Source organism: Candoia aspera, chromosome 1 (assembly GCF_035149785.1).
Source record: "Candoia aspera isolate rCanAsp1 chromosome 1, rCanAsp1.hap2, whole genome shotgun sequence".
Classification (NCBI taxonomy): domain Eukaryota; kingdom Metazoa; phylum Chordata; class Lepidosauria; order Squamata; family Boidae; genus Candoia; species Candoia aspera.
This window is the reverse complement of record NC_086153.1, coordinates 285,991,767-286,019,047: the sequence shown is the minus strand read 5'-3', so window position 1 is coordinate 286,019,047 and position 27,281 is coordinate 285,991,767. Positions and strand designations below refer to the sequence as shown.

The 27,281-nt window shown below is 36.9% G+C and overlaps 1 protein-coding gene across 2 annotated transcripts in view; it reads right to left on the bottom strand.

Moving 5' to 3' along the window:
• Positions 1–27,281, bottom strand: part of DPH6 (diphthamine biosynthesis 6) — a 232,972-nt gene that overhangs the window by 163,604 nt on the left and 42,087 nt on the right. For both annotated transcript variants that reach the window (XM_063290002.1, XM_063290004.1), the window contains exons 6-8: positions 17,421–17,482; positions 14,011–14,105; positions 12,185–12,272 (exon numbers count right to left, since the gene is read on the bottom strand). In XM_063290002.1, the coding sequence (XP_063146072.1) occupies positions 12,185–12,272; positions 14,011–14,105; positions 17,421–17,482 (245 nt within the window). The remainder of the gene's footprint in view (positions 1–12,184; positions 12,273–14,010; positions 14,106–17,420; positions 17,483–27,281) is intronic.

The following is a 27,281-nucleotide window of genomic DNA, read 5'->3' as shown; positions in this document are numbered from 1 at the left end:
CAACTTTCATATATATGAGGAACATATATTTATTTCCAATTACTCCTGAAGACAGGGTTAATCTTAGTAGACAAAGTTACAGGAGGGTATAATCTGACAGAACATTTGGAGAAACTTCTTAACGGTAAAACAAGATTAGCAGCAAAACTAATTGGAATCAGACATAGATTTGTCCCTGCTAGAAGTCTTCCTGCAGATTCGATAGCTGTTAGGGATGATCTAAATCAGGATTTCTTACCTCAAGCACTGGGTTGGACTAAATGGACTATACCACTCTCACTACATAATTATTTTATTTATTTTTATTAATTTACTTAGTCAATTTATATAGCCACCCATCTCAACAAATGACTTGGATGGCAAACAACATTTAAAATCAAATAAAAACAACAAAAACCATTACAACCATAACTACATAGCAGCTGAAAAAAATGTAGCAGCCACTAGCACAGCCAGGAGACAGGTCCCTTCACATACCTGGGGTCCCAGGCCTGGGCACAAAGCCGGGTCTTTAGGGCCTTACGAAAGGCCAACAGGGTCAGGGCCAACCTAATCTCCAGAGGGAGAACATTCCAGAGGGTGGGCTTCAGCAAAAAAGGCTTGCCTTCTGGGCCTCACCAGCCAACATTCCTTAGCCAATGGGACCAAGAGCATGCCCCTCCTGTTGGAATGGATAGGACAGGTAGAAACAACTGGGGAGAGACAGTCCCTTAAGTAAACTAGTCCCAAGCCATGAAGGGCTTTAAAGGTGACAACCAGCACCTTGAACTGCACCTGGAACACACTGGCAGCCAATGCATCTCACAAATATTGCATTGGTGTTACACGTGCCAAATAGTTGGAATCGTTTACTATCTATGCAGCCGCATTCTGCACCAGTTGAAGCTTCTGAATGCTCTTCAAGGGCAGCCGGGAGCATTGCATTGTTCAGATGGGAGGAATGAGTGACTATGAGCAAGGCCTCCCAATCCAGGAATGGGTACAACTGGTATGCAAAGGTCCTTCCAGCCACAGCTGCCACCTGCTCTTCAAGCCAGAGCTGAGTCCAGGAGGACCCCCAAATTGCACACCAACTCTGAGGCAGTGCCACGTCATCCAGAAACAAAGATGGAAGATCCCTGGCATCAGAAGGTCCAAAAACTAAAAGCCACTGAGTCTTGCTTGGGCTGAGCTGAAGCTATTCCACCCCATCCAAACCCCCACAGCCTCCAGCACACTGACAGCACCACCCATGCAGTCTGCTGTGGAGATGTAAAGCCAGGTATCATCAGCATTCTGGTGATAACTCATCCCAAATCGTCAGATGACCTCCCCCAGCTGCATCATCTAGATTTAAAGAGAGGAGAGAGAACGGAGCCCTATGGTACCCTACAAAGTAAAGGCTGCGGGCTGGACCTCTTCCCCCCTATCAGCACTGACTGGCACCATCCCTGGAGGAAGGAAGACAACCAGGACAACACAATGATGAATAATATTAAAGATTTGTGAGAAATAGAGAAAAAAGTATGATATTCAATACCACACTTTTAAGAAGTTTTTTTATATATATAAAATCTGTAGGTAAAAATAAATATTTTTATGTTGTAATGAAAAAGGCAAGAGGAATCTTTCCAATTGTTATGCAGAAATGCATCTTGAAGTCCTAAGATAACGTATTAAACCATAACAGTGAATAAAATGTTATTCTCCCTGAGGCACAAGGGCTCATTGTGCTGCCAGAAACAATCTGAAACAAATTTCCAATGAGCCTTTGTAGTTAAACATGAAGAGATTTATCTAAAGAAAATGCAATACTGAACAGCAGAAGAGAGCACAGGCGTATTATTAAACTAATGCAGGCTAGTCAGAATTGTCAAATGATTATAAAATATTCAATTGAGAGAATATAAAATTAACACCTGTGAAACATAACTAAGAAAGATGACATGTAGGAACACTGAACTCAACATGCAGTACACTCAACAAGTACCATTCTTGTTTAATCTGGTCCACTCAGACGGGATTTCTATTACAATTATCATGAATTATGAGAAGGGATTCCAGTGAACTGTTTTCTGTGCTCCCTGATCTATTTTTTTATACTCTCAGCCTTACTTATAATACCTCTCTACACTAACTTTGACCGAGTTTCAGGATTTTAAAAAATAATTACCTATAAACTGGATGGATCTCCGATATATTATTTTTAAAATTGTATAATATGAGATGGACCTATCTACTTATTATCACCATGACAAACATCTTTCAGTACAAATAAAATATTCTGTGTGCATAAACTATGAACTCACATTATCCTTCTTCAACACCCAGAAAAACGGAAGAAGAAATCTAAATCTAAATCAATGTTTCTCAACCTTGGCAAATTTAAGATGTGTGGAGTTCAACTCCCAGAACTCCCCAGCTAGCATGCTGGCTGGGGAATTCTGGGAGTTGAACTCCACACAACTTAAAGTTGCTAAGGTTGAGAAACCCTGAGCTAAACCATCTAAACAATGCTTAGATTATAATATTGAGCCCAAATTACTAATTTTAATCTACTGTAGAAAGAGAACCTATCCAGGCTGCAGAGATAACTGCAAGGCAGCTTGAAGTGCCATATACGGCCACAGGATAAATGGTCACTGGGAAAAGCAGCAACATGTTCCAAATTTGGGCTGGGACAGATATGGCATTTACAAAAAAACCTCTCACTCTAAACCTCTCATTTCTAAAAGTTGTAAGACACTACATGGGAAAGCACAGTCAGAACAGGTGAATTTTCCCCCCCCTCTCCTCTTCCCTTTGAATTAGTATCAGCTAAAATGCCTTTCATTCATGCAATCATTCTTGGTATGTAAGCCTATGATTGCATATCACAAGAATCCAGAGTTTACCCCTCAGGTTATATGCAATGTACATGCAGTTAAAAAAAACTTTAAGTATAATATTCCAGTGTTACAGGGGATGTTGCAGGCACATGTGTAAACAGGTGCATTTCTATTATTTCTATTATATGTGCATCTGCCTTAAAAACAAGCATCAAAAATCACTGTGTTTGTCAGGCATGTAGCTGACATTAAAAAAAAAGACCTACTAATTTTCTCCTTGCTTCCCCATGTGCAGTTTTGACAAAAAGCTATGAAAACAGTTCTCAAGCCATAAGACTTGGTAGCAATCAACCATATCTTGCAAATTCCAGACTTTATGTGAGCTGGTAACTTGACAAGAATAATTAAATGGCTAAGGCTGCACTCCTACTGTAACTGAAGAGTGAGTTAGGAATGACTGACAGCAGTGGAGTGGAATGGTTTCAGTAGAGTCCGGGTGAGTGACAAGTGACGAATGTCAGTGGAGAAATGATAGATTAGGGATGGAAAGACACAAACATGTGGGGAGAAGAAAAAGAGAAAGAGAGAAGGCATAGGCAAAAGACTAATGATTAGGTAAGACTATTATTTGTTATTCACATGCTCTTATTTGTTCTGGGTGTTATTTGACACAGATAAGCATATTTATAAATTTTAACTTTTAAGTCATGAATGTGTTATTGTCTTGGAGAATTCTGAGTATGCATATCTCATTCTATGTGCTAGACATGTATGTGTATGTGTGTGTGTGCATTTATACTATATATATACATTCCTAGCACCCTCAGTTAGAACGTGGTATAGCAGATTACTTGTGACTAAGCCTAGTGGTTTATCCAGTGACTTCAGAGGATGTAGGATTTTAGGATTCTTAGAATATTACCCTTACTTAGATATAAGTCCTACTGAGGTTAGCGTGGCTTATTTCTGTAAATTAAATAATAAATTATTCTATCATGGCAACACAAATTACAAATGCTAAGTATATACAACCTCAGCAGCATCTTGCTGTGTTTGGCTTGGAAGCTAAGCAGAGGTAGGCCTGATTAGTACTTGGATGGGAAACTTCCAGAGAATGCCAAGTGTGAAGGTCAGGCTGGGAACTCAAAGCATTCTTGTGGGGGTGGGGGGAACAGCAAATTACTGCTTCCACGAAAACCACATATATTATGTCCATGAATTCACCAGTAGCTGAGCTTGACTTCTACCTTTTAAATCTATACAGACTGTAACGTTCACAATTTTGGAATATATGTGCATGCATGTGCGCATTTAGACACACACACACACACACACACAAATATAATACCTCTATTTATTCTCTAATGCTCTGGAATGTTAAGAATTCCATTAAGCACAGTAAATATACTGTTTGGCTTTAGGATTCTATTTTTTCCCTTTTATTATAGGATTAAATAGTTAAGCAGTTCTTAACATCTGTCTTAAATTGGTGCACAATTAAGTCTGCTTAAATTCCAATGAGTGAACTGTCTTAAGCATGCTTAACTACGTTCTTAGCTTGAAAGCATGGAATATTTTACATAAAATGAGTTAATGCATTTTAATAAGTTAAAAACTTTTACATTGCCCACTCCTGTCTTTGAAGAATAGAGAGAAAAACAGTCAAGAGTAAATGTGTGTCTTGTCAACATGAACAAGTCCTTAGTCTTAAGTGATCAAACTCTTAAATGGGGCGGGGGGATAGGAGGGAGATCATTTTACTCTTGAAAAAGTGGTGTCTGTGAGATTACAATTTATATAGAATAAATAATATAGAACTCATTCATAACATGACAGAAAATAAATTAATCTGAAAATTGTAATAGCTTTTGCCATGATTCCATCAAAGCACAAAATAAACAATTTCCTCCTTAATTCTACAAGACATTAACTGTATATACCAAAATCTACACCAGGATTCCATAATGCTGGCTCTTTAAGAATGTGACAGCTTTGTCTACAATGAATTTGAAATATGATTTGCTATAAAACGGCTTGAAACTGTGGGGCTTTAACAAAATTTTAAATATCTACTAAGAGGAGGGAAAGAGCTTCTGAATAGATAAAAGTAAAATCTTGATTCTTATATAAAATATTATGCATTTTAATAAGATTTTTGCCTGATTTATGTAAAGCTTTGTGTTTTTCATTTTCCCTAGCCTGTCACATTGTAGTGATGTATGGAGCATTTTAGCATCAAGTTTGCCATGAGCAATAAAGTCAGTGCCCCTAAGAAATATTAACATATTTCTACTTTTTTTATCTCCTCTCCAGGAGTGTTCTTATTCAGCTTATTTGGTTTCACTTCACATAGTCCGCTAGCATAATTTTTAGTCTCACAGTAATATTTTAAGGCTTTGCACTGCTAAAAAAATACCCTTGTCAAACAAGATACTGTATGTAATAAAAGGGCATGTTTGAAAATGAGGAACACGGTCTTGGGACAAAGAAAATATTTCTATGAAGAAACTGAATTTTAAAGAAGATGCTAGAGGCAAACACAAAGAAAAGTTCCAGTGATAATCGTTTTTTCTGGTTCAGACTGCTCCAGAAAGTTTTGTGGTTAACAACAGAAGGGTTTTTAATTGAGAAATACTCATGGAAAGTCAGAGGTGCTGAAAGTTTGGGGATCAGTGGGTACCTCCAGAGTTTTCAGAAAATGGCTACAACCACAGAATGGTTGATATGCTCATCATAGCCAACTGCAAAACCTAATTCAATAGAAGGCAATTGGGTGAGTTAGCTCCTTATACATCCTCCCCTCTAAGTGCTCAGGATGCTTTTTACCACCTTCTCACTTTTTTCCCTACGCAGAGGCATCACAGCCACCCAATATCTTGGGGGGAAAAAGTGCTTTTGGGCTAGCACTTCACATTGCAGAATGCTAGCTTCAAATTAGGTAGGGCTTGAAGCCTGGCAGATTTGAAGCGACATGTTCATGAACATATGGGATATATGGGATATCATATGGGACAATGGGAACATATGGGATAAATCCAGCTACAAAGGAATTTTGAAGACAAAAGTTAGTATCACGGGAAGATTTAAGGGCCCCTTATCCAACTGCCCCTTCAAACTACAACCCTCCTTTCCAAGGATGCAACTTTTATTCTGTAAAATGGGCTATAAGGTGACTAAGGTGTCATTTGCATGAAATTTGTATTTGCCACATTTATGTCTTAACTCCTAAAGCTCTTATTGCTTTTGTAATACTGCTTTTCTTCTTCAAGTTCATTTCCCAGAGTATACCATGAAGGTCCTTTTCTAGAGTGGAGTGGGAACAATCTACAATAATCGTCTCCCTCCTACACATTCTGGAGACAGTGCTAGAAAAACTTTGATGAACTTTTTGGTGGGAAGAGATTTGTAATGATAAACAAGAAAAGAGATCTCAGAAGAGAAAACTTTAGAAAGGTAGGAATAAAAGAGAGAATTTTGGCCAGGTACAACAAATACCGCTTGCATCCCTGGTATTATAACTACTTCTTCTCCTGTCAAGGGCTGGGTGAGCTGGATGCCTGTCTTAACTTTTCTGTTTTCTTACAACAGAGCCAGGGCATTCTACAATGGGACAGGGTAGAGCTGTCCCTGGGGATGGCATCTTACATCCAGAGGATCTAGATCCTTGCTGCAAACTATTTTCTGCAGGAAGAAAGCTTCAGCCAAGGAGTAAGAGATAAATTGGGAGTGTGTTACAAAAGAGGCTTGTCCTTTGCTACAGAATCACTAGTCTTTTATGTAGCATCACAGCAAATTGAACATCACCCAACAAGACAGAAACCACAGTAGATTTCTTACAGCTTTATTTTAACATCTCACATTCACTTTCTTGGTCATTCAGATTATATACTGTATATCTAAAACCTTTCTTGTGCTGGCCAGGCAAAATGCAGATGTGAAAAATCCCTTAGAACACTTTTTTGAGGTGAATTTTGATGGAGGACTTCCAGGGGAGGTATGGCAAACTGAAGACAGCTCTGTGAAAGTAGAGCCAATGACTGCGGCAAAGACCAAGGAACCAGTGAGTAGAGGGGTTCCTTGGAACCTCTCTGGATAAGGAAAGGACAGGAGATCACCCACATGTGCCCCAAACAGCTGGTCCTTGCGAGGAGACCACAGGACAGCAATTTTCTGCAGGTTTGAGTGCCGGGAGACAACAGGATCAGCCATCTTGCTCACAACCACGGCAGAGACTTTTAAAAGACACTGAGTTTGCAAACCTCACTTTCTAATCACTTTTGGAAGTTGCCTATTGACTATCTTAAAGCTATTAGAGACCTTTGGAATGACAAGTTTGAAAAGTCTTCATTGGGTGAGTTTATCTTCAACTCTGAACAAAAGAAAAATTAATTACAAGCTTAAGAACTTAAAAACTTGGAATAAATAGCAAAAAGCTAAATAAGATTTTGATCTAAGAAAGTTATAAATGGATTAAGTCTTCAGATAAATTTGAAATACTGATTTTTACTATTAAGATTTTGGAATTAACTATAAAAAATAAACTTCTCGTGGGAAACAGACTTATTTTGGCTATCCTGGAAATTGCAAGTTATAACAAAAGATAAGTGATGATTTTAGAAACTGGACACTAGAAGGGACTAATATTTTAAAGCAGAAGAAAAAAAAACACAAGTCTGATGTCAGTTAATACTGGGACTTACAAAATGATAGAAAGTGTTACATCGGAAATGTTAAAGGAGAACTTTGAAGAATGGTGCCAGAAGTTAGTAACTACAATATCAATACTGTCGGCTTCTATGGATAGACTATGTCTAAAAGATGTTAATGAAGGAATGAAGATGTGGAACAAATTTTATTTGTTTGAAACATGTTCAATCAATAATATTTATTTGGCCAATGACCAGCAAAATTTAACAGGAGAAAAAGAAAGACAAATATACTACCAATAATAAAATATATCTCGTAACAATATAACATTCACTCCACTATTACTAATACATTGTTACCTAGGTAGTGTGAGCCTAAAATATTAATAAGTATAAAATAAAAAATAAAAATATATATCCCCTAACAATTTATTAAGATATTTCAATTTAAAAGTAACATTTAAAACAAGGGAATTACTTCTTTAGCTGGTTTTGTCTTATTTTCATTGCGGCAACACAAAATTTGGCTACTGTACACATAATGTATGGTTTTAAATCCTGAAGAAGATGGTTCATGTAAAAATTATCTGGATTCCCAGGGAATTTATCTACTTGGGCTAAATGCAAATTGACCCAATGTCCCTATAAAATTTACAGTGTAACAGTACATGTGAGATGGTTTCAACTTCCTCTTCATCACATGGGCAGATACACTCAGCTATAGGGATTTTACTATACCTGCCTTGAAGAAGTACAGATGGGAGAATATTGAATCTACCTTTGAAGAATGCAATTCTCAGCTTAGGGAAAGTTAGATTTAGCAAATAACTTGCTAGTTCCCATACACCCATTTATCCAAATTCTATCGTCTTGGCGCTCCATGTCCCTTATTCTTTGAATGATTAGATGCTTAGCTTGGTCATAACCTAATGATATTAAGAATAGTAGAGAGAGCCCACATGAAGCCATCTTATATTCTACCTGCTGCTTCGAGAGTGAAGAGAAGTTATCTGTTAGAATTAGAGGGGTCAAATTAGAAGAATTGCATTTTTAGCTAATAATTTATCATCACCTTACAGGCCCTCAGCTGAATTGATGGCATTTCTGCCTTGAGCCTTAACTGGGCATTTGATGTGCCAATGGGGGGAGCTAGAACTGATTGCAGGAATTTTGAAAATTTTATCTGATAAGATAGAGAAAGCACAGAATGTGGAACTACAAATGACAGGCCAAGATAATGATTTGGAAAAGGACACTTTACTGGATATACAAAAGAAACTGGCTGAAGTTTTAAAAACTAAAAGGGAAATACAAATGATAAACCAAGAGAATGACCTGGAAAATGTTTTCTTATTGGATCAACAAAAGAGGCTTGTTAAAGCCTTGAAGAAATTTGTGCAATGGGTTGAAGAAGACTTGAAGAGAAATCAAATCCTAGGACAATATTTGAATTAAAGATTAAGACTGTTAGAAGTAAAAGGGAGGAATATAAAGTTGGTTTATCTGATCAAGGTTAAAATAAGACTTCTTTTTTTCCCAATGTTCTGGCAAGCCTTTATGGACTTTTTGCTGACACCAGGATTGAAAAGTTGATGTTTTATGGACTTGTTTATAGATGAGGGATAAGATATGAGATGAAGAGATACCTGTTTAACCTTACAGGGGTAAAGAGCTATTAAAGTGGTTTATATTTGCTGTGATGAAGGTTGGAAGTCACTTCTTTATATATTTCTTTTCTTTTGCTTTATTATATTCTTTCTTTTCTTTTTTCATTTTTCCTGCACTACTACTTCTTTCTTTTTTCCTGCACTACTTCTTCTTTCTTTCCATTCTCTTCTCTTTCTCTAAGTTCAGTTTGTATTAGTTTTTACTATTGTAATTAAATTTTTTAACAAAAATTATATTTAAAAAAATAAAAAAAAATAATTTTGATGGAATAGAGCATAGGGCTTTAGACTTCTCTTAGTTCCAGCATTCGTATATATCCAATGCTGGATTACCTTAACTGGATTGCTGGGCCACCTCAGTATCACAGATGATGCCTTGATCATTCATTAAAGTCTGGTAGTTATCGTGTGTGTGTGTGTGTGTGTGTGACTGTTCTATGACCATGGGAAGTACAAGAATTCTCTTATCCTTTCATAACTTGGCATGGAACATCTTATACCTTGATACAGTATTGCATATGCAGACTTTTCAGGTTTCCTCTCCAGTTTCTCCAACTATCCTATAATAAGTACTTTATACAGGAGGACACAGAGGAATATGTGGCAGCCCTGCACTTGTCTCCCAAGGGGCACTACACCAAGGCCAGCTGAGGTAGCTGCACCTCTAGTTGAGTTAGCCACAGTTTGAATGGGATTCAGCATAGGAGTTTGAGTGCCTTCTCAGCGGCCTCCTTCTCTTCTGATGTGGACTTTGGTGGTTACACTTTCTGTCAAGAGGAGGACACGCTGGCTTTTATGAGAATCTGCTTCTGTCCAGACTTGCTAGGGTTCTTAGCCTAGATAGTGTCCTCCCAACCAAGGAGATTGTCATGAGTACTGATGGCGAGCAGGAGGGGGCCCCTATCCAGGGGAGAAAATGCATGCGTAGTACTGAGGAATTAAGCAGCCATTCAAAGAGACACAGATCAGACCTGCCTTAGCTTTCGGGGTTTATCTGTCTGGGTTTTTCCCACACTTCTTCAGTTTGTTAGGATTCTGTCTTATGTAGCAGTAATAAACACTAGAGACCTACTCCTCGCCTCAGCGTGATTCCTGGCTGTTAGGACAGAGATGCTACTATCTGTGATGAGCTGGCCTTGGAGGAGGGTCACATGTCTTTACTTCTGCATAAGGCACCTTAGAGCCACCAGCCGAGGGAACGCTTCTCCTTCTCCACCTTCTCCTTTCCCTTTCCCTTCCCCTTCCCCTTCAATGGGATCATCTGGTGTTTCTTTGATCTCTAGGCTACATAGGTTCTCTGGGCAGGGTGGTCTCCTGTAAATCAAGAAAAACCAGAGCATCTTTGTTCTGGAGACATTCTCTACTGGATTTCAGAGTTTTCATCTGGAATCTGCAGTAACAGATGTATCAGCTTACTCACTTCAGGTCCAAGGTAGTGTCCATCCCTTATTCCTCTTGGAAACAATAAAGAGAAAATGACCCTGAGAATATCTTGCCTCAGAGGACCTCATGATGGTTTTTGGCCTTTAGGACTGGGTGATATTTGGTTGTCTTGCTTGACTTGGGGGATGGGATAAAGTAAACTCAGGAGGGAGGACTGGTGAATTCCTCCTGCTTATCAAAATGATTACTGTGCTACACTATAAAAACAGTACTGGTAGCACGTTCATATATTAACTCAGAAAACACTACTAAGTAGAATAAGTTATGTAAAAAAATCCTGAACAAACACTCCCATTTACCAAAAATGAAGACAATCTTAAATTATCAATCAGTTCCAAGTCAACAGAAAACTATACCAGCATTCATTTATTTACTTATATGCTGCCCACTTGAACAACTCTAGGCTTTTAATGTGTGTGTGTGTGTGTGTGTGTATACACATACACACAGACATCTATGAAATGAACATCACAGTAATACCTTAGTATGCTGCCCTACTGCTGATTCCTATCCTGCCTCTACTGAGTCTGTTCCAAGTCATGCTGAGTGGTGCTGTCCTGATTATCCACATGCAGCCCATAATAAATCAAGTGAATGATTGCTTACTCTGGCTTTGCTGCCTTCCCTCTTCAATGCTTCACTAGCTGGTGGTGAAAAATCGTAGCACTGCATCAGAAATGGGGTGGGCCTAATTGCAGGTCTCTGTCCATTGTATCTACTCCTTTCAGTGACCCTCCTTTCTACATCCCATTTTGTCATAGTTTGAATAATTTAAAAAGCAAACACACAAATTACAGTAACAAAGGACACTGATTACAAACAGTGCTTTTATTTAGGATTTTTCTTTCCTTTCTTTTCTTTGTATAGACAGCAAATGCTGACTTCCATAATCACCTCTATTCTTGTCAGCAATAATGGATGGACCAGACCAGGAAATCAACTCCACAGTAAAGCTAAAACCACTTTTATTGAGATTGGCTATAACAACAGAATCTTGCAAATCTGATCGTGCCATACCTCCTCCTCCTTTTTATAGTTCAGTGAATTAGGGAAGCATCTGTCTGAGCTGCTTCCGAATGTTATCTGGATGTTCTGGACTTAAAAAATACTTCAGCCTCTTTTGCCTAGGCAAAGGCTCCTGCATATCTGTGTCAAGGACATCTTCCGTACTCACTACAGTTCTGTTCAGGAGCGATTGGTGAGCTGATCCTGTCATTTCACGATTATGCCACTTCAGACTTGCATTAAAGCTATGACCAAATCACATTAACAAATATTGATTAAAATTAATTTATTCCCATGTCTGTACTGACCATGTTTCTCTCACCCAAACATGCAAGTACACATATATGCATGCACAAAGAGAGAGAGTTAAAAACCAACAGTCAGTCAGCCTTCTTGAACGATGGCTCTGCTTCAAAGACATTCATGCTTTTCAGCAGCAATTTCTGCAATCGCTTGCACCTCCAATACATTTTTGTTTGTTGCTCCCTTCCAATTCATAACTGATTATTTGGAGGGAAAAAAACCCTCATTTTCCTACCAGTAAATATGGCATCTTCCCTGAGATTCTAAATGACAATGTAAATAAAAATAAAGTCCATTGGAATGTTGGACTTACCTTATCTTCTAAATGCAACTTTAACAGACGGAGGTAAGCCACAGGGGCAAACGCATCTGCTGAATGTACAACCACTTCCGATGAATCCCTGTAACAAAGAATTTAAAAAGTGTATTGAAAAAAGTAGCATTTTATTTTCATATGCAGTTTTGAAAGCACACTACAAGAAAAGAAGAAAAAAGTATGAAGAACTACGTATGGTAGATGTGTAGTATGAGAACGGTATCACCACTTGTGGCACTTAAATCAGTCTGAATCTGTGGCTGTTTTTTATAAGGAACAGCTGCGGATAACTACAGTCTTTCCTCCAGTAATGTGAATGGGTGCCACTTAATTCAGTTGAGGACAGATGGAACTTTTGCTGGGAATGGGTGTGAAAGGTTTGAAGTCCAAAGGAAAGATACTGGGAATCACCACAAAGAACCTATCTTTATGGAAGCTATCTGCTTTACCTGAGAAGGCAGCTCATACCCACCAGAGGTTCTCATCAAAGAATTTCAGTTCTAGGTGCTAAATGGTATCCTTGAAAAACAAATGGATCACATCCTTTATTCATTTAGAATAAAACATAAATTAAGCTGAGCTCAAAGAGTCTGTACTTAAGTGTTGAATCAAATGAGGGATTTCTGGGCAGTGTATTAAAATAACTTTGTATGAAAGAACTAGGAAATTTGAAAATGTTCATAAAGTAGCTAAGGATAAGACATGGGGAGCTAACATATTTTATGGCTCAACTTTCCCCAACTTGGTGACTTCCAGATGAGCTGGACTATACATTTCATAATCCCCAAACCATGCAGCTTATGACTGTACTAGCTGGCATTATAATTATAATCTACCACATCTGGAGGTCATCAGATTGGAGAAGGTTGCTGGCCCATTGCATTCTATGTTCTTCAGAATATCATTATTTATTTATATATTCTTTCTGGGAATATGCAGTTGATACATTCAGCCAGGAACATTTCCTACATTTATTGGGAAAATAATTTTCATCTTGAAATACTCTAACTTCTCAGATAATTTTGTCAAAATGGATCTACCTGGGGTTACTCCCAAGTGGGACATTTGAGGTCTATAAACAAATCATCCTTCTTCACTGCAGTTATTGATCTGAACACGGGATAAAGCAGACACTCTGTAAATTCAGATGAAAGGGGTTTCATCAAAATATCTTCCTTAATATATGCAGGCTAAATTCTTTACTATAATTATACTGACAAATCTACACAGGTAACAAATTCTCCATATGTCTAAAATGGCATACATTTTAAGAATGTATGGCAAAGAAATAACCTACTCAGGGCAACTTGGGCAGGTTCAAAACATTAGCATTCAAAAACATCCTTTAGTGGTTCAAACAAAATGTTTAGTATCATCATTCTAAGTTGCTAATGTTAAAATGGAAAAAAAGGGGGAGGGAGGGAGACTGAGGGAGAGAAAAGGGAAACAGAGTTAATGGAACCTACAGGCTACTGATGTGGCAGTTTATCAAATGTAGCTGTAATGAAAGATAAATATTACTGGCAATTCACACTTCATGAAAGGATAAAAGTGTCAGTGTGTAGGTACCAGTTTTACTGCAGGCCATAATCAGCAAGTAAACGAAAGTGCAAATGTCTAAAAAGTTTATAGCTTTCTATGAAGGCCCCATCTTGTCAGGCATTGATTTAGGTTAGTGGAGGACTTTGCCAGTGTTAAATAAAGTGGGTGTTTGTGAACTTAAAGGACATGTTCTGCTGCTGCCAAGAAAAGTGGCCTAAAGCTAAACATTAGTATGTTCCCAGTGCTAAAATGTAAAGAAAAGAGAAGACACGGGTCCTTACACAACTATTTTCTTCTTGAACAGAGGACAATCCAATGTGAATGTTTCATATTCTCCCCCTTCTCCACAAATATGGACTCCATACTTCTGAGAAAGCTGGAAATCGAGCAAAACGCTATCAGGAATGTTACAGAAAGTTCTTATAAACTGAAAATAAATTAATTCAATTTATTCACAATACAACAAAGAGGACAAAATATAATACAATTCAGTTCAAAAACACAAAACCAACATAAATAAATACGATAGGGACAGAATAAAGAACAAGATGGCAAGTCCAGCCAATAGCACAAACAAATACAGCCAACAGCACAAAAAAGATATATCAACAAAACTTGCAAGGGGCTCTAACCACCCTAAACCAAGGCCTGGGAGAACAGCCAGGTCTTTAAGGCCCTCTGGAGCACTAGTGGGGGTGGGGGAGAGCCCTCCAGATTTCAGGATGAACTTCATTCCAGAGGCAGGAGTTGTGATGAATAAAGTGAGAAATATGAAAGAATGTTCAGTATTCCAAACTATATTATAGTGGTAACAGCATATCAAGATTTGAACAGTCAATTCTACACATCCTTATTCAAAAGTAAGTCTGTGTTAAAGTGAGACTTAACTCCCATATAAAGTGTAGGGTGGCAACTTATGTTGTTCCTAAGACAGGTTGCTAATTCTATTTTCAATTCAATCCTCATCTAGGTATAATGAATGTTTTCAGTTCAAGAGTGGCAACGAGGGATTCAAGATGCTGTGCTGCTTATTTTGGAGTGACATCAGGCAAGTAAGATGGGTGAGAGGTCTCAAGATGGCAGAAAACTATAGCAACTGTGGCAATCCCATTTATTCACTTTCAGAGTTTGTTGATACAAGTACCATGTCTCAGCTGCAGAACTTTAGAACTCTTGATCTTTACAGTACTATCAGCAGGCTACATTTCTGAAGCTGGCCAATTTCCTTCTGATACTGCTCCCACTCTCCCCCTCACAATCTCTTTCACATATGTACAAAACACCCCCTGACAGAATTCAAAGGAAATATTTTTAGAACTATAGCCTCTACTTTCTCTGCAGCTGGTGTTTATGCTTCAGTTTCACTAAGTTATAAAGTTAGCTAAATATCTAGTAAAATATTTATGTATGCTGACATTTACTGGAAAACACAAACCCAACCAAAACGAGCATTTATTATGCAACATTCTTTTATACTGCTGTAGTTTGGGGCTACAACTGTTATGGTTCAACTATGACAAAATACATGAAAAACACATTATTTGAGGGGGGGAAAACATTACTACCTTTAGAAGGTTGCAATAATAGGTGACTTTAAAAGCTCACATAGATCTGATCTCAGCTTTCATGTCTCTGCATATGTATGTATGTATGTTTGTGTGTTTCTGAAGACAGCGCAACAGCTTTCTGTAACATATGTGATAAAACTGCTTCAGTGACAAATCACTGAAAAGAGTACAATATAATTATAGTATATAAGGTCACAAATGCTAATATAGGCAGTCCTTGTTTAGCTACTGCCTCATTTAGCGACTATTTGCAATTATGAGTGATAAAAAGTAACTTTGCAACCAATCCTCGCATTTATGACATTCACAACTCTGTAAAGCAAAGGAAAGCTGAAGTAAGATCATAAGCACAGTCACGGTTTCACTTAGTGATTGCTTTGCTTAACGACCATGTTGCCGATCCCGGTTGTGGTCACTAAATGAGGACTACCTGTTCAGGAAGAAAAAGGTGTGTTTTCTGGTGAAACCCCCAAATACATAAAAAACTAAAATGGAAATGATGAAGTATTTCTCTCTAGCAACTGCTTAGACTTTTCAAGCAAATTTCTGAAGAAAAGATTTTTTTTAATAATTCCAAAGCTAATATTATCAAAGCACTCCTTAGTCATAGATATGTGAAGATGCAGGAAAAGAAAAAATAAAGAAAACTTCTGAGACAATACCTTCCCCCCTTTTAAAATTTTTATTTTACATTTTTGGGGCTTTCTTCCACCCAAAATATTTAGGAAATATTTTCTAATGTTTTAGTGATTAAAATATGAAAGAAATGGTGGGGAAAACACACCAAATCAAAAAATAAATGAACATATGAAAAGGTAAGCAAGTTTGTCTCAATGCAAGCAAATCTTCAGTTTGCTGAAATCTATGATAACAATAAAATATTATAAGGGCTCAGAAGAAGTAGAATCAGCTCATAGAAATCGTATATCAGATTTAAAAAATTAGGCTGATTAGATAATATTTCATGTAGCAAAGTTCGTATTCTGAACCTTGCTGCTCCTTCTTATTCCTGAAAAGTAGTGCTTTTTGTATTTGTTTGATATATTGGAAGATCTAATCCAGAATACATGACATTCTTTGTCTTCCCACAATGTTAAGCCTGGGGAAAAAAGGTGCAGCTACCTTAAAATCACATTAAATTTAATGGTGTAACTCCATAAAGCCCGGGAATCTTTTTCCAGGCTTATGCAAAAGCTGTACAGAAATAATATTTCAATGGATATAGTGGGCTGCACTTCAATGAGGTCTGAAGCATTTCTTCCAAATCATCCCAGAAGCATGTTGAGCCCTAGTATTTTCTCATTAAAAGGTTACGTAAAAAATTTCCCTCAAGTCCAACTTGATTCTTGGTGATTCTTTCCAATTCATGCATTCCTTTTATAATTTTTTTCTCATCATAAAGAACAATAGTAAGCTGCATCAAAACACTGTCACATTAAGAATATGAAAGCAAGGGGCCACCATCATGCTTTCTTGTTCTTGTTTATTCGTTTAGTCGCTTCCGACTCTTCGTGACTTCATGGACCAGCCCACACCAGAGCTTCCTGTCGGTCGTCAACACCCCCAGCTCCCCCAGGGACGAGTCCGTCACCTCTAGAATATCATCCATCCATCTTGCCCTTGGTCGGCCCCTCTTCCTTTTGCCTTCCACTCTCCCTAGCATCAGCACCTTCTCCAGGGTGTCTTGTCTTCTCATTATGTGGCCAAAGTATTTCAGTTTTGCCTTTAACCATCATGCTACGCCTTACTAATTAAAGCTTCATTAACTTCAGTGGGTCTATTTTAAGCATGATTCCTAGAGAAAATCTATGTGATTGCTAAGAGGTGACATTGACTTGATGGCACATAATCAATCAATCAATTTTTAGTATGATACCCAAACTGTATTTCTAATCAAAGAAAAAAATCTGTTCTCAGAGAAATAGGATACATATGTTCTGTTGATTAGGAAAACTATACATATGGATTACATAAAATATGTATTTTCAGTTTACTAAATTATGGCCTAATGTTTTCTTTCTAAACTTACATGCTTTAAGAACTAAATGTGATTAGTTTTGTCCACAGGAAATTTATTATTTTGAAGCACCATACATTTAATGTATACTTTCAATAATACTTACTTCCAAAAGATAAGGTTCCATTTCATCCAATGTTTTTCCTAGATGTTTATCTGGATCTAAACCTGTCAAAAGTTGTTAAAATATATTTTAGACAACAAAGTACAGCTTGGATTACTCCTTCTTTTTATCACTTTTAAAAGAAACTATTTTTGAAAAGAAAAGAAAAGAAAACCAATTCCTGTTTATCAAAAATAACATTGGGGGAAACACAGTTGTCCTTAGCCAGAACTTATTCTCTTATTCTCTTTGAACTGCTGATTTTTATCTTGGACAAAAATAAGCTCATTTCCTTTGCCCTGTACATCAAGTGGAAAGTATTAGTGCTTGCTTTCAAATTAATGTTATAAAATATAAAGTAAATCATAATGTACATATTATGATAATGAAGCACTCAACTGAACTTGACAACTCTATAACATGTCTTAAAGGTATCACCCTACACAGCTTTCCATATTCTATTATGCTAAGCGTAAGTTGGATCATTGGTCTATATACACTTACTATTATGACTAAAGCTACTTCTCTTCTCAGCCCAGCCATTTCTTGAACAAGCTAGATATAATGGTATTTGTGTGGATGAAATTCATACGCATATTTTTGTCATATAAATCCTGTAGCAGCATCAGAAAATCTTGATCAGACTCTAGACTATGAAAGACTTCTCACTGCTATGGGAGAAGTATTAAAAATTACCTTTCTAAATCTATTTGCTTTTCAAGGGTAGCCTCCACTGATACTTCTTCAAGTTTCTCATAAAAAGCAAAGAAATTTTATGTACCATTTCTATGGTTACAAAACTTAGCTCATTGTGCCTATAGGATTTATACTGCAATAAATTCCAGGTCAACTCTGAGGTTCCAGATGTATTGGACTTCAAATACCCTTAATCAACTTGGCTGGGGCCAATGGGAAATGGAGTCTAGTATCTTTTGGGAAGTCAAAGGTCTTCAGTCCCAATCATAAGGTTGTAGTCTCAACCTACACTTGACTTTCACACAGAGCTGAAGCATCTGCTCAACTCTTCTGCAGTGAATATTCCAAAGCCCATCTTTCTTATTCAGCATTTTCTTCTTCTAATGGCAAAAAGCCAAATATTTCTTGAGCACTTGTAAGTAGAGTATGGAATCAAAACTTCCTTTTGCTTTGTTGCCAATTTCTGGTACTTAGTGATAGTCTTTTCCACCTTCCTATTATCTTTTCTGGTTCTTTGATATACTTCAAGGATATCCTTTCAATTTTTTTTTCCCTCAGTGGGATTAATTTTAGATTAAAAAGCATGATGTATTTTTACCTCCCGCTTCTAAAACAAGTTTGTTGGGAGATGATATTATTTGCAGAGTAAAGTCTACACATAACTCTGCTATTGGATATTGATTGTGTCCTTTAAATGATAATTATTCAAGCATAAATTTTAATTTTGTTCACTCTGCCCAACTGTTTGGAAACAAGTGTTTCCAAAAAGGACTGTGAACAATTATTGACTATTGATTAAATGCTGACTGTTCTCTTAATCAGGATCTTAATACATATATTTATACCACAAAAGAAAAAAAGAGCAAAAGGTCATAATATAATACTAAACCAAGATCACATTGCATTTTCCAAATGTGAAATCACTGGGGATGGGGAAAAGACAACCTGGATGGGTGGATAAACCTACAACAAGCCCAGGCTGTAGAAAACTCCATGCAGAATTAAGAAATTAATTAGGAGGAAGAATCATAATTTGCTATGCTGACATCTATTTTACTTGACTTGCATGTATCCAGAGGAAGCAATTATGATTCAATTAAAATATTCAGTTTTATTACTTTAGTGGCTGACCTTGAAGTTAATGCCTATTTTATTTAATTGCATCATCTATGAATAAATGTTAACCCTAGCATGTTATGCCCCATTATTTTTAGTGCATTTTTCAACTCTCTGACTGAATTATATCAGTCAATTAATATCCACTGTCAAGAAAGCAACCAACGCTTTATTTCTTGGAGAGTACTGTAGCAAATGATAGGAAAAGCATCTTGAGAGGCTTGGAAATACCATTTAATAATGTCAAGTAAAACTAACTGGACTAACTTCACAACTTCCACACTCTGGAGTTTGACTGCAAAGTCAGTGTGTGCAGGTACAAGTTGCATAATGGTCTAAAATCATTTTTATATTTATATAGTACAGTCTAAAGAATCCAGACTCTGATCAATGTTTTAATTGGAACTGTATTGCTACCTGCTAACATCATCACTGTTAAAGAATATTTCACTGTTCTCCGTGACAAAACGTATCAGTAGGTTCATACATACTTTAGTAATACTGTTGAAATTGTATATGTGTCTAGATATTTTAGATGTATGTACAAACCCATGAGAAATAGAGAAATAATTACACAATAATCTACAAGTATACCATTGCACAATAATAAGATTAGGCATGTTAAAAATATTTTATAGTAAACAAAATCATTCATGTTATGTTTTTGTACTTTTTTCAAGGAGCTTGCGTCCTCTAGTACAGCATGCACCAAGAAATAACTGATTTTTTTTCCAATTGTTTTAAACATTATCTTGAGATGAAAACCAGAAATAAGATACCCATATGTCCATATGGAACCAGATAGAACAATATACCCTACATCTAACTATGTATAACAACATTCCAGCATAAATAAGGTGGAGTGAGTGGAGTAAGAAACTGGAGACCCCTAGCTTGTCTAACAGCAGGAGACTCTCTCATATTCTGCATCAAAAATTTACATAGATCTTAGACTATAGTTAATTCAACAAAAAGTAGTATTTTGGAATTATTGGTCCACGTTGTGTATGAATAGAATGAGAAAAGGGATGACAGAACAGTTTTGTTTGAGATACAATGAGAAGTATGCTTTACACATTTTTTGTGATGTCCTAAAACTGCTGCATTCTTGCAAGAAGTCATTGCATTTACTAGCTTGACTTTGAGACAGATTTTAATATTTTCAGATGTTCACATTCTACCTACTGCATAGAAATTGATGGCTGAACAATAGAAATGTCTTCTCTGTGCGTCTCTTATTGCTAATAGATTTGTTCATCAATATTTTAAGATAAAGATGTAGTTCCAGTTATTCAATGGACTGAAGACCTGGTATTACTTGTGACTTATGAACAAGCTACTTTCATGTATAGCCCATGTATATTATGATTATGAGATATGAAATTATGAGATTATAAGGTATGGTCATCTTTTACTAAAACTTTTGTATAAAGCTGTGTGTATTCATTCAAGATTTGATATAAACAAACACACAGATTTCCTTTTATCTTTTTTTTCCTCTTTAAATAAAGGCAACCCCCCAAACCCTAATTTAGATTGAATTGATCAAATCAAAGTGGAGCCATACCAATCATTTAACACAAGCTTCAGCTCTGTAATGGAACCATCAAGAGAATTTTGTATTTTAGAAATCTCAGTCCTAAGAATTTGGCTGCTTCATGAAAGCAAGTCTTGAAAAGTTGACAAATGTGCTTTATTCCATGGCTAGAATCAAAGGTAAATTGGACTCATTATAGCAAAATAAAGCTATAGCAGTGGTTCCAATCCTACATACATTATTTGGAGATCTGAAGAACCAAAAGCTTACGAAAGAAAATCACAATTATGATTCCTCTGGAATAATTCATATCAGATATTCCCTCTTCATTATTATTTTATTCCAATGGGAGCTGCAAAATATTCTCATGTGCAGGGACAGGCACAGAGACAACGAAGTGTCGATATTCTCCCACAGTTCTCTTGGGGCTGAATAATCTCAGCAAAAGCCAATGACACGGGACATTTTTCCAGCCTTGTGATAATATGTTTATGTTCAGGGAGGGAGGCAACAAGAGCTATGCAAATATGAATTTGCTCTCTGAGTTCCAAGTCCAACTGCAGTAACTGAGGATGACAAGCAACATCTCACCTGAGTAATGTAAAGGAAAATCTATTCTAGAACTGACTGAATTGTTTCACACTCAAGCAATTTTTGTGGTACTTGTAAACTATACAATGCTTGTTTCAGCTTCTGTGATTAAGAAAAATGTATAATTCTGAGGATTAAAAAGAAATTTCCCAGAATTTTGCATTAGCCACCAAGAAGCATCTTGAAATTGCTGCTGGCTACTTGATAATCTTCTTTTAAGTGGCAAATACTGTTCTCTGACCAAGTTCCCTATATGGTAGATATTCGTAATGAATGCATACGTTGTAGGTCTGGTTTCATTTTTCTATTTAGGACTGGTATAAAAATGAATTATTGCCTTAAGTTGAACCACAAAGTAACTCTGAAGGGGAACTGCAAGTAGAAAAAGAACCATCATGATTGTTTCTACAGTATAAAGGGCAAAAATCAGTTTCATTAGGAGATCTGGGTCCTGCGTAGGTGGTGAGCAACAAAAAAAGTAAGAGATTTTTAAAAAATTATCTAATGATAGGTTGCGAAAACACCATGGAGAATTGTGTGGGTGGATGATAAGCTGGTATGACAGATAGGAGGATTGTGACAGAAGGCATCAAAAAGTCGTGATATTTCAGGCTGCAGAGAATATCCTTAGAGGATGCAAGAGGAAAGAAACATTTGAAAATTACTTAAGTTGAAGATACTTGCCATTTAAAACAGTAAGACAATTTGGTAGATTATCAGGATTTTACAAGGCCAAGTATTTTCATCAAAATTGAGTAGGATGGATCCTAAAATTGCATGGACCATGTTACTAATACTAATATTATTAAGACTGTTGCTTTTGATTACTTTTCAGAAAAAAAAATATGTGGAGGCAGCTTTGAGGTAATTATATTTCAGTAGCTGAATATATGGGTAGGCAATAATAAGACGTGTTTGATTGTCCAATCAATTGATAAATTGGGATAGACCATCAGCAAGTTCTGAATTTTTAAACTCATTGCACAGTTATCTGCAGACTATGTATATTTCTATCACTCTCAAGCTTCAATTTTGTCTCTTTATCATGATCTTCACAATATTTTATTCTCTAAAGTCAGGCTTTCTTTAAACCAATGGAAGTAAGTAAATATATAAATAAATAAATTCGTAGAATACGGGTAGTCCTCACTTAACAGCCACAATTTCAGTTGCTAAGCAAAGTGCTCATTAAGCGAATCTGACCCATTTTTATGACCTGTTTTGTAGTGGTCATTAAACGAATAACCATGGGTATTAAGCAAACCATGTGGTCATTAAGCAAATCACGTGCTTCCCTGTTGATTTTGCTTGCCAGAAGCCAGCTGGGGAAGGTCGAAAATGATGATCACGTGTCCACAGGAAGCTGTGACAGTCGTACGTGTGAGGACTGGTCGCAAGTCAGTTTTTCAGCACTGTTGTAGGTCCGAACCATCACTAACAAATGGTTGTTAAGGGAGGACTACCTGTACTTAATTGTAAAAGACTATACCAATATAGAAGTCGCTAAGGTTTTTCTTTATTGCCTTTTAACCAACTTTATCAAAAAATCAATATACTGATTTTTCCCTCTTTGCTTCTTAAAAAAATTTTCTCAAGACTTTTTGTTTTTCTTACCTTAGCATACTTCACTAAGCTTAACACATTCTGCACTTTAGCCTTTCTACAACTCCAGCTTATTTCTGGGTATTCTTCCTTGGTGACTTGCCCTCATTCCATCCCTTATATTCTTTTTGTTGCCATTTTCAAATCTTTCCAAACTTTTTGTAAAGACACACTTGCTTCTTCTGCTGTTCTCCATTTCTTTTTCCTTATTGAAATTATCTGGAATTGTGCTACTATATGAAGCAGAAAGTTACCATCAAGACAGAATTTTGTTTCAAGGACGTCTGTCTCCCCAATAATGTTGGTGTTACGGAAGCCCCCCATCAGTACAACTTCATGCTTCTTTGAGAGATCTGCAAGTTCCTTTTGGAAAACTTCAACCACATCTTATGGACTGGGCAAGTGATAATACACACCAACAACAGTATTAATATTATTATTATTTTTTCAATCCCTAAGTTTTCTATAACATCACTAAGTCCCTTCACTTGGATTTCAGAATAGGTATGACTTGTTGTAACATAATACAACACTTCCTCCCTTTCTATTGCTTTTGAAAAATTATATCATTTGATTGCTGTTTTCCAAACATGGGAGTTATCCTATCCTGTACTAATAGCCACTTTATTTTTATTTATTTTCCACACTTGACTATTACTGTATAAGCAAAGGCTATAAACTTTATGAGTTAATGTTCTTTCTGATTTTTCATTAAAACATAGGCCTCATTTCCTTTTCCTTCTATGGGACACTAGTCTTTCTCCAAAACTCTTGGTTCAGTGTTTTCATATCCAATGCTTCACAGGATTCATTTTAAACACCCTCCAAATCAGGCTCACCATATTTTGGCCAAGCACATTTTACCAGTCCTTGTGAAAAGCAATCCATATCATGCCAGTAATACATCATCCAGATAACACTGTGTCCCATGGACTCAAGAGATGGATGAGACCACCAGACGTTCAGGTTGTGGAGCATCCTTCCTACGTCTCCATGCTGATATGGCTGTAATTGTTCTTGGCAGTATTATTTGTCCCCACATGGATGAGCACAAAGAGATAATTGTCAGTGGACTTGCTATATCTTGGAAGTTGTTCTTTCACATCCTAATCCACACTTCAGGGAGGCAGCACACTTCATGAGTCAATGGGTCCAGCCAGCATGTTTGTTTCTGTTCCTCATAACAATGAATTGCTAATTACCACAAATCTTTTTTCTTCTTCTTGCAAGGAACAGCTGCATTCCTTCTGTTCCTCAGAGATCTATGTTCCTGCCTCCTGATTAGCAGTATCACCTTTTCTTCCCTTGAAGGTCCCGAGTCTCTTTCTTCCATGAGGATGTCCAAGCTCGTTCTGAGTTCCAGCACTGTAGAACACCTATCACGATTCGTATTCTTCTTGTCACTCTCACCCACTGGTCTAGCTCTTTCGCTAATTCTCTTCCTTTGACTGCTTTTTCTGATTTGCTTCCTCTGTCAATCCTTTAGCTGAACTAATTCATTCCCTCCTCTTTTATGAGCTAAGGTGTCTCTACTCTCTCCTCCAATACTTGTACTTTTTCTTTATGCATCACTTCAAAGCACTGACTTGCTACTAATATATGTCAGGTAGTTTTCAGGCACGAACACACAAGCATTACACGTAACAATAACAGTCATGCTCTTTTATCTTCACTTCTGTTTCTCAAGGCACCACAAATAATAGGTTTTTATTCTTGCTCCTTTTTGAGGCTCAGAGGTTAGCTGAGATCTTACTGTCTGCTTAAATGGAAAATTCTTTAGGACTCCCTTTTGTGCAGGAATCCCCTACGACAGCATACCTCACAGATGGCCATCCAGGCTCTGTTTAAACATCTTCAGCACAAGAGAACCTATCCTCCTGAGGCAGTCTGTCCTATTGTTGAATAGCTTTTACTGTAAAGATTTTTTTCCTTATAGTTTAAACCTATCTGTTCTAACCCTATCTTTTGAAACAACTCTGAAAAATTCTGCCTGTTTTCTACACTACATGACAGACCTTCAGATACATAAAGACAAATATCATTATCCAGTGGAGTCTGTCAATGTCTTTCCTAAAATGTGATGTCCAGAACTGGATGCAGTATTCTAGGTACAGTCCAACTAATACAGAATAGAGAGGAACAATGCATTAATTCAAAGTTGATATTGTACTTCTGTTGAGACAGCCTAGGACTACACTTGGGTTGTTCTTCCTTTGTTGGTTCTTGAACTTATATCATAATTTTGGCTAATATTCAATTTGGGATCCAAGAAAATTTTCACATGTATTGCTGCCAGTATAGTTCTCCTTATGCTATACTCATGACTTCATTTTTTCCTACACAACTTTCTTATCATGGGGAGGAAAAAAAATCCTATGCAAATGCAGGACTCTGCATTTGTCTCTGCCGACATACCTTTTGCTGGTCTTTGCCCAATGTCTCAGCTTGTCAAGGTCCTGCCAGATCTTGATACTCTCCTGTAAAGTGTTTGCTATTCCTTATTTTTCTATGGTCTGCAAATCTGCAAATGATCTTATTTTCTAACCCCTCATCCAACTCACTTACAAATACGTTGAATAGCACAGGACCTAGAACAGAGACCTGTGAGATGCCTTACAGGAAGTTATATTTTCTGAATTCTAACCTATTCTTGCCTTAGCATTAAGTACTGCCTCTTCTAATAGATTTTTTTTTCTTATATTGCTAACATCCTGCCAGTTCATCTTAATTTTGGGAAACTACTGACAGAACATATTGGTTAAACCCCTTGGTGTGAATTTTGTCTCTCCCACCCTCTCTTAGCCTCAAATATAAGGCCTCCAAATAATGGCTTAACTTATCGGGCAGTTGTAAAAATTACAATACGTGCAAAGCTGGTTGAACCCTTGGTAGGCCAAGCACTATCATTGTTTCATTACTTATTTTTTTAATAAATGATAAGAGAGGCCAAACCTATTCATTGAAAATCAGTCTCCTTATAGAAGCAGCAGTTCCCTGAATCCTTCAGCGAAGCAGACTTCTGTACTATACAGAGGAAAAAGAGGTTGCAGCAGGATTTCTGATTAAGGAAAAGTATAGAGAAAACCACTGCCCTCCTCAGAAAGTCATCATTGGCAGATATTAATTTGTAAGTGCCGACTGAAAAGAGTGTTCTGAAATTAATGTGTATTTACTTGTATAATTATATGTTGCCCATAATCGTACACATTCTACCAATGTCATTAAACTAATGGAAAACAGAGCTTATAGGAGCATGCCAGGGTTGATAAATGTCAAGCTCAAGTTACATATTCACTGATTCCTTTCACATCAGCGCAACACACCATCTAATGTGCATTACTACTCAGCCTTTTAAATGTGTTATTCCAAACACATTTACTGCAATTTAGCTTAAAAGCAGCTTTGATTATTCATCTAAAAGTAAAACGGTAACCCATACCTTAACTTCTCTGCCATTCGATACGTTAAACAGCCATCATTCCTTAAACCTCCTTTAATAAAGCACACTGTTATTAAAGCACTGTGGTATGCCCGCCGGAGCAGAGAAGCTCCATTAAATTTGCTTACATCTAATTATTCCTGCCCTAGGCAGGTGAAATTTAGTTTGATAAGATCTTTCTTTCTACCTGTAGCCAAAAAAGAGGCAGCCGTTTTCGATCTAATTACGATCTACAACTATTTATGGTATTTGTGCTCTGACGAAAAATGCCACAGAGCGTTTTTTGTGTGTCAGTAAGCACATTCTAACTTGTCCCAAGCTGCTGAGATACAAAGACAAGTTTATCTTACTTAAGGGATGACACAGGTCACTGGCAATATCACCCCTGCAGTCATTTCCTCTGTCACTCAGAATTTACCCATTCCCCCCCGCCGCCTTTTTTTAAGGGTTTTTGATTGTATATGGAGAGATAACTTGCTTTTATAGAATTTGGGCTCAATCATAATTCTAGAGACATTAATAGCCAAGCCAACACTAAAAACCCAACTGATCATCATGGCGCACAATTTGGAGGAGAAAAATTAATTAATTTTACAATAATGTCTTTTAAAGTATTTTTAAGACACTCTTCCCTGGGTGGACCAGTGTGTACAATTAGAAATATTATACAGTACTAAATACAATAGAAACGATAAAATAATGAAGCAAGTTTTAGAAGGTAGTAAGAATGCAACAGCATAATCTAACTTGGTTAAATTGCCCGGGTAAACAGAAATGTTTTCTCTTCGTACCAAACAACTGCTGATTCAGAACTAGATGCACTTTCATAGAATGTTTCCAAAAAGAGCACCAAAATAGACATGGTTATATTCCTAATTTTGAG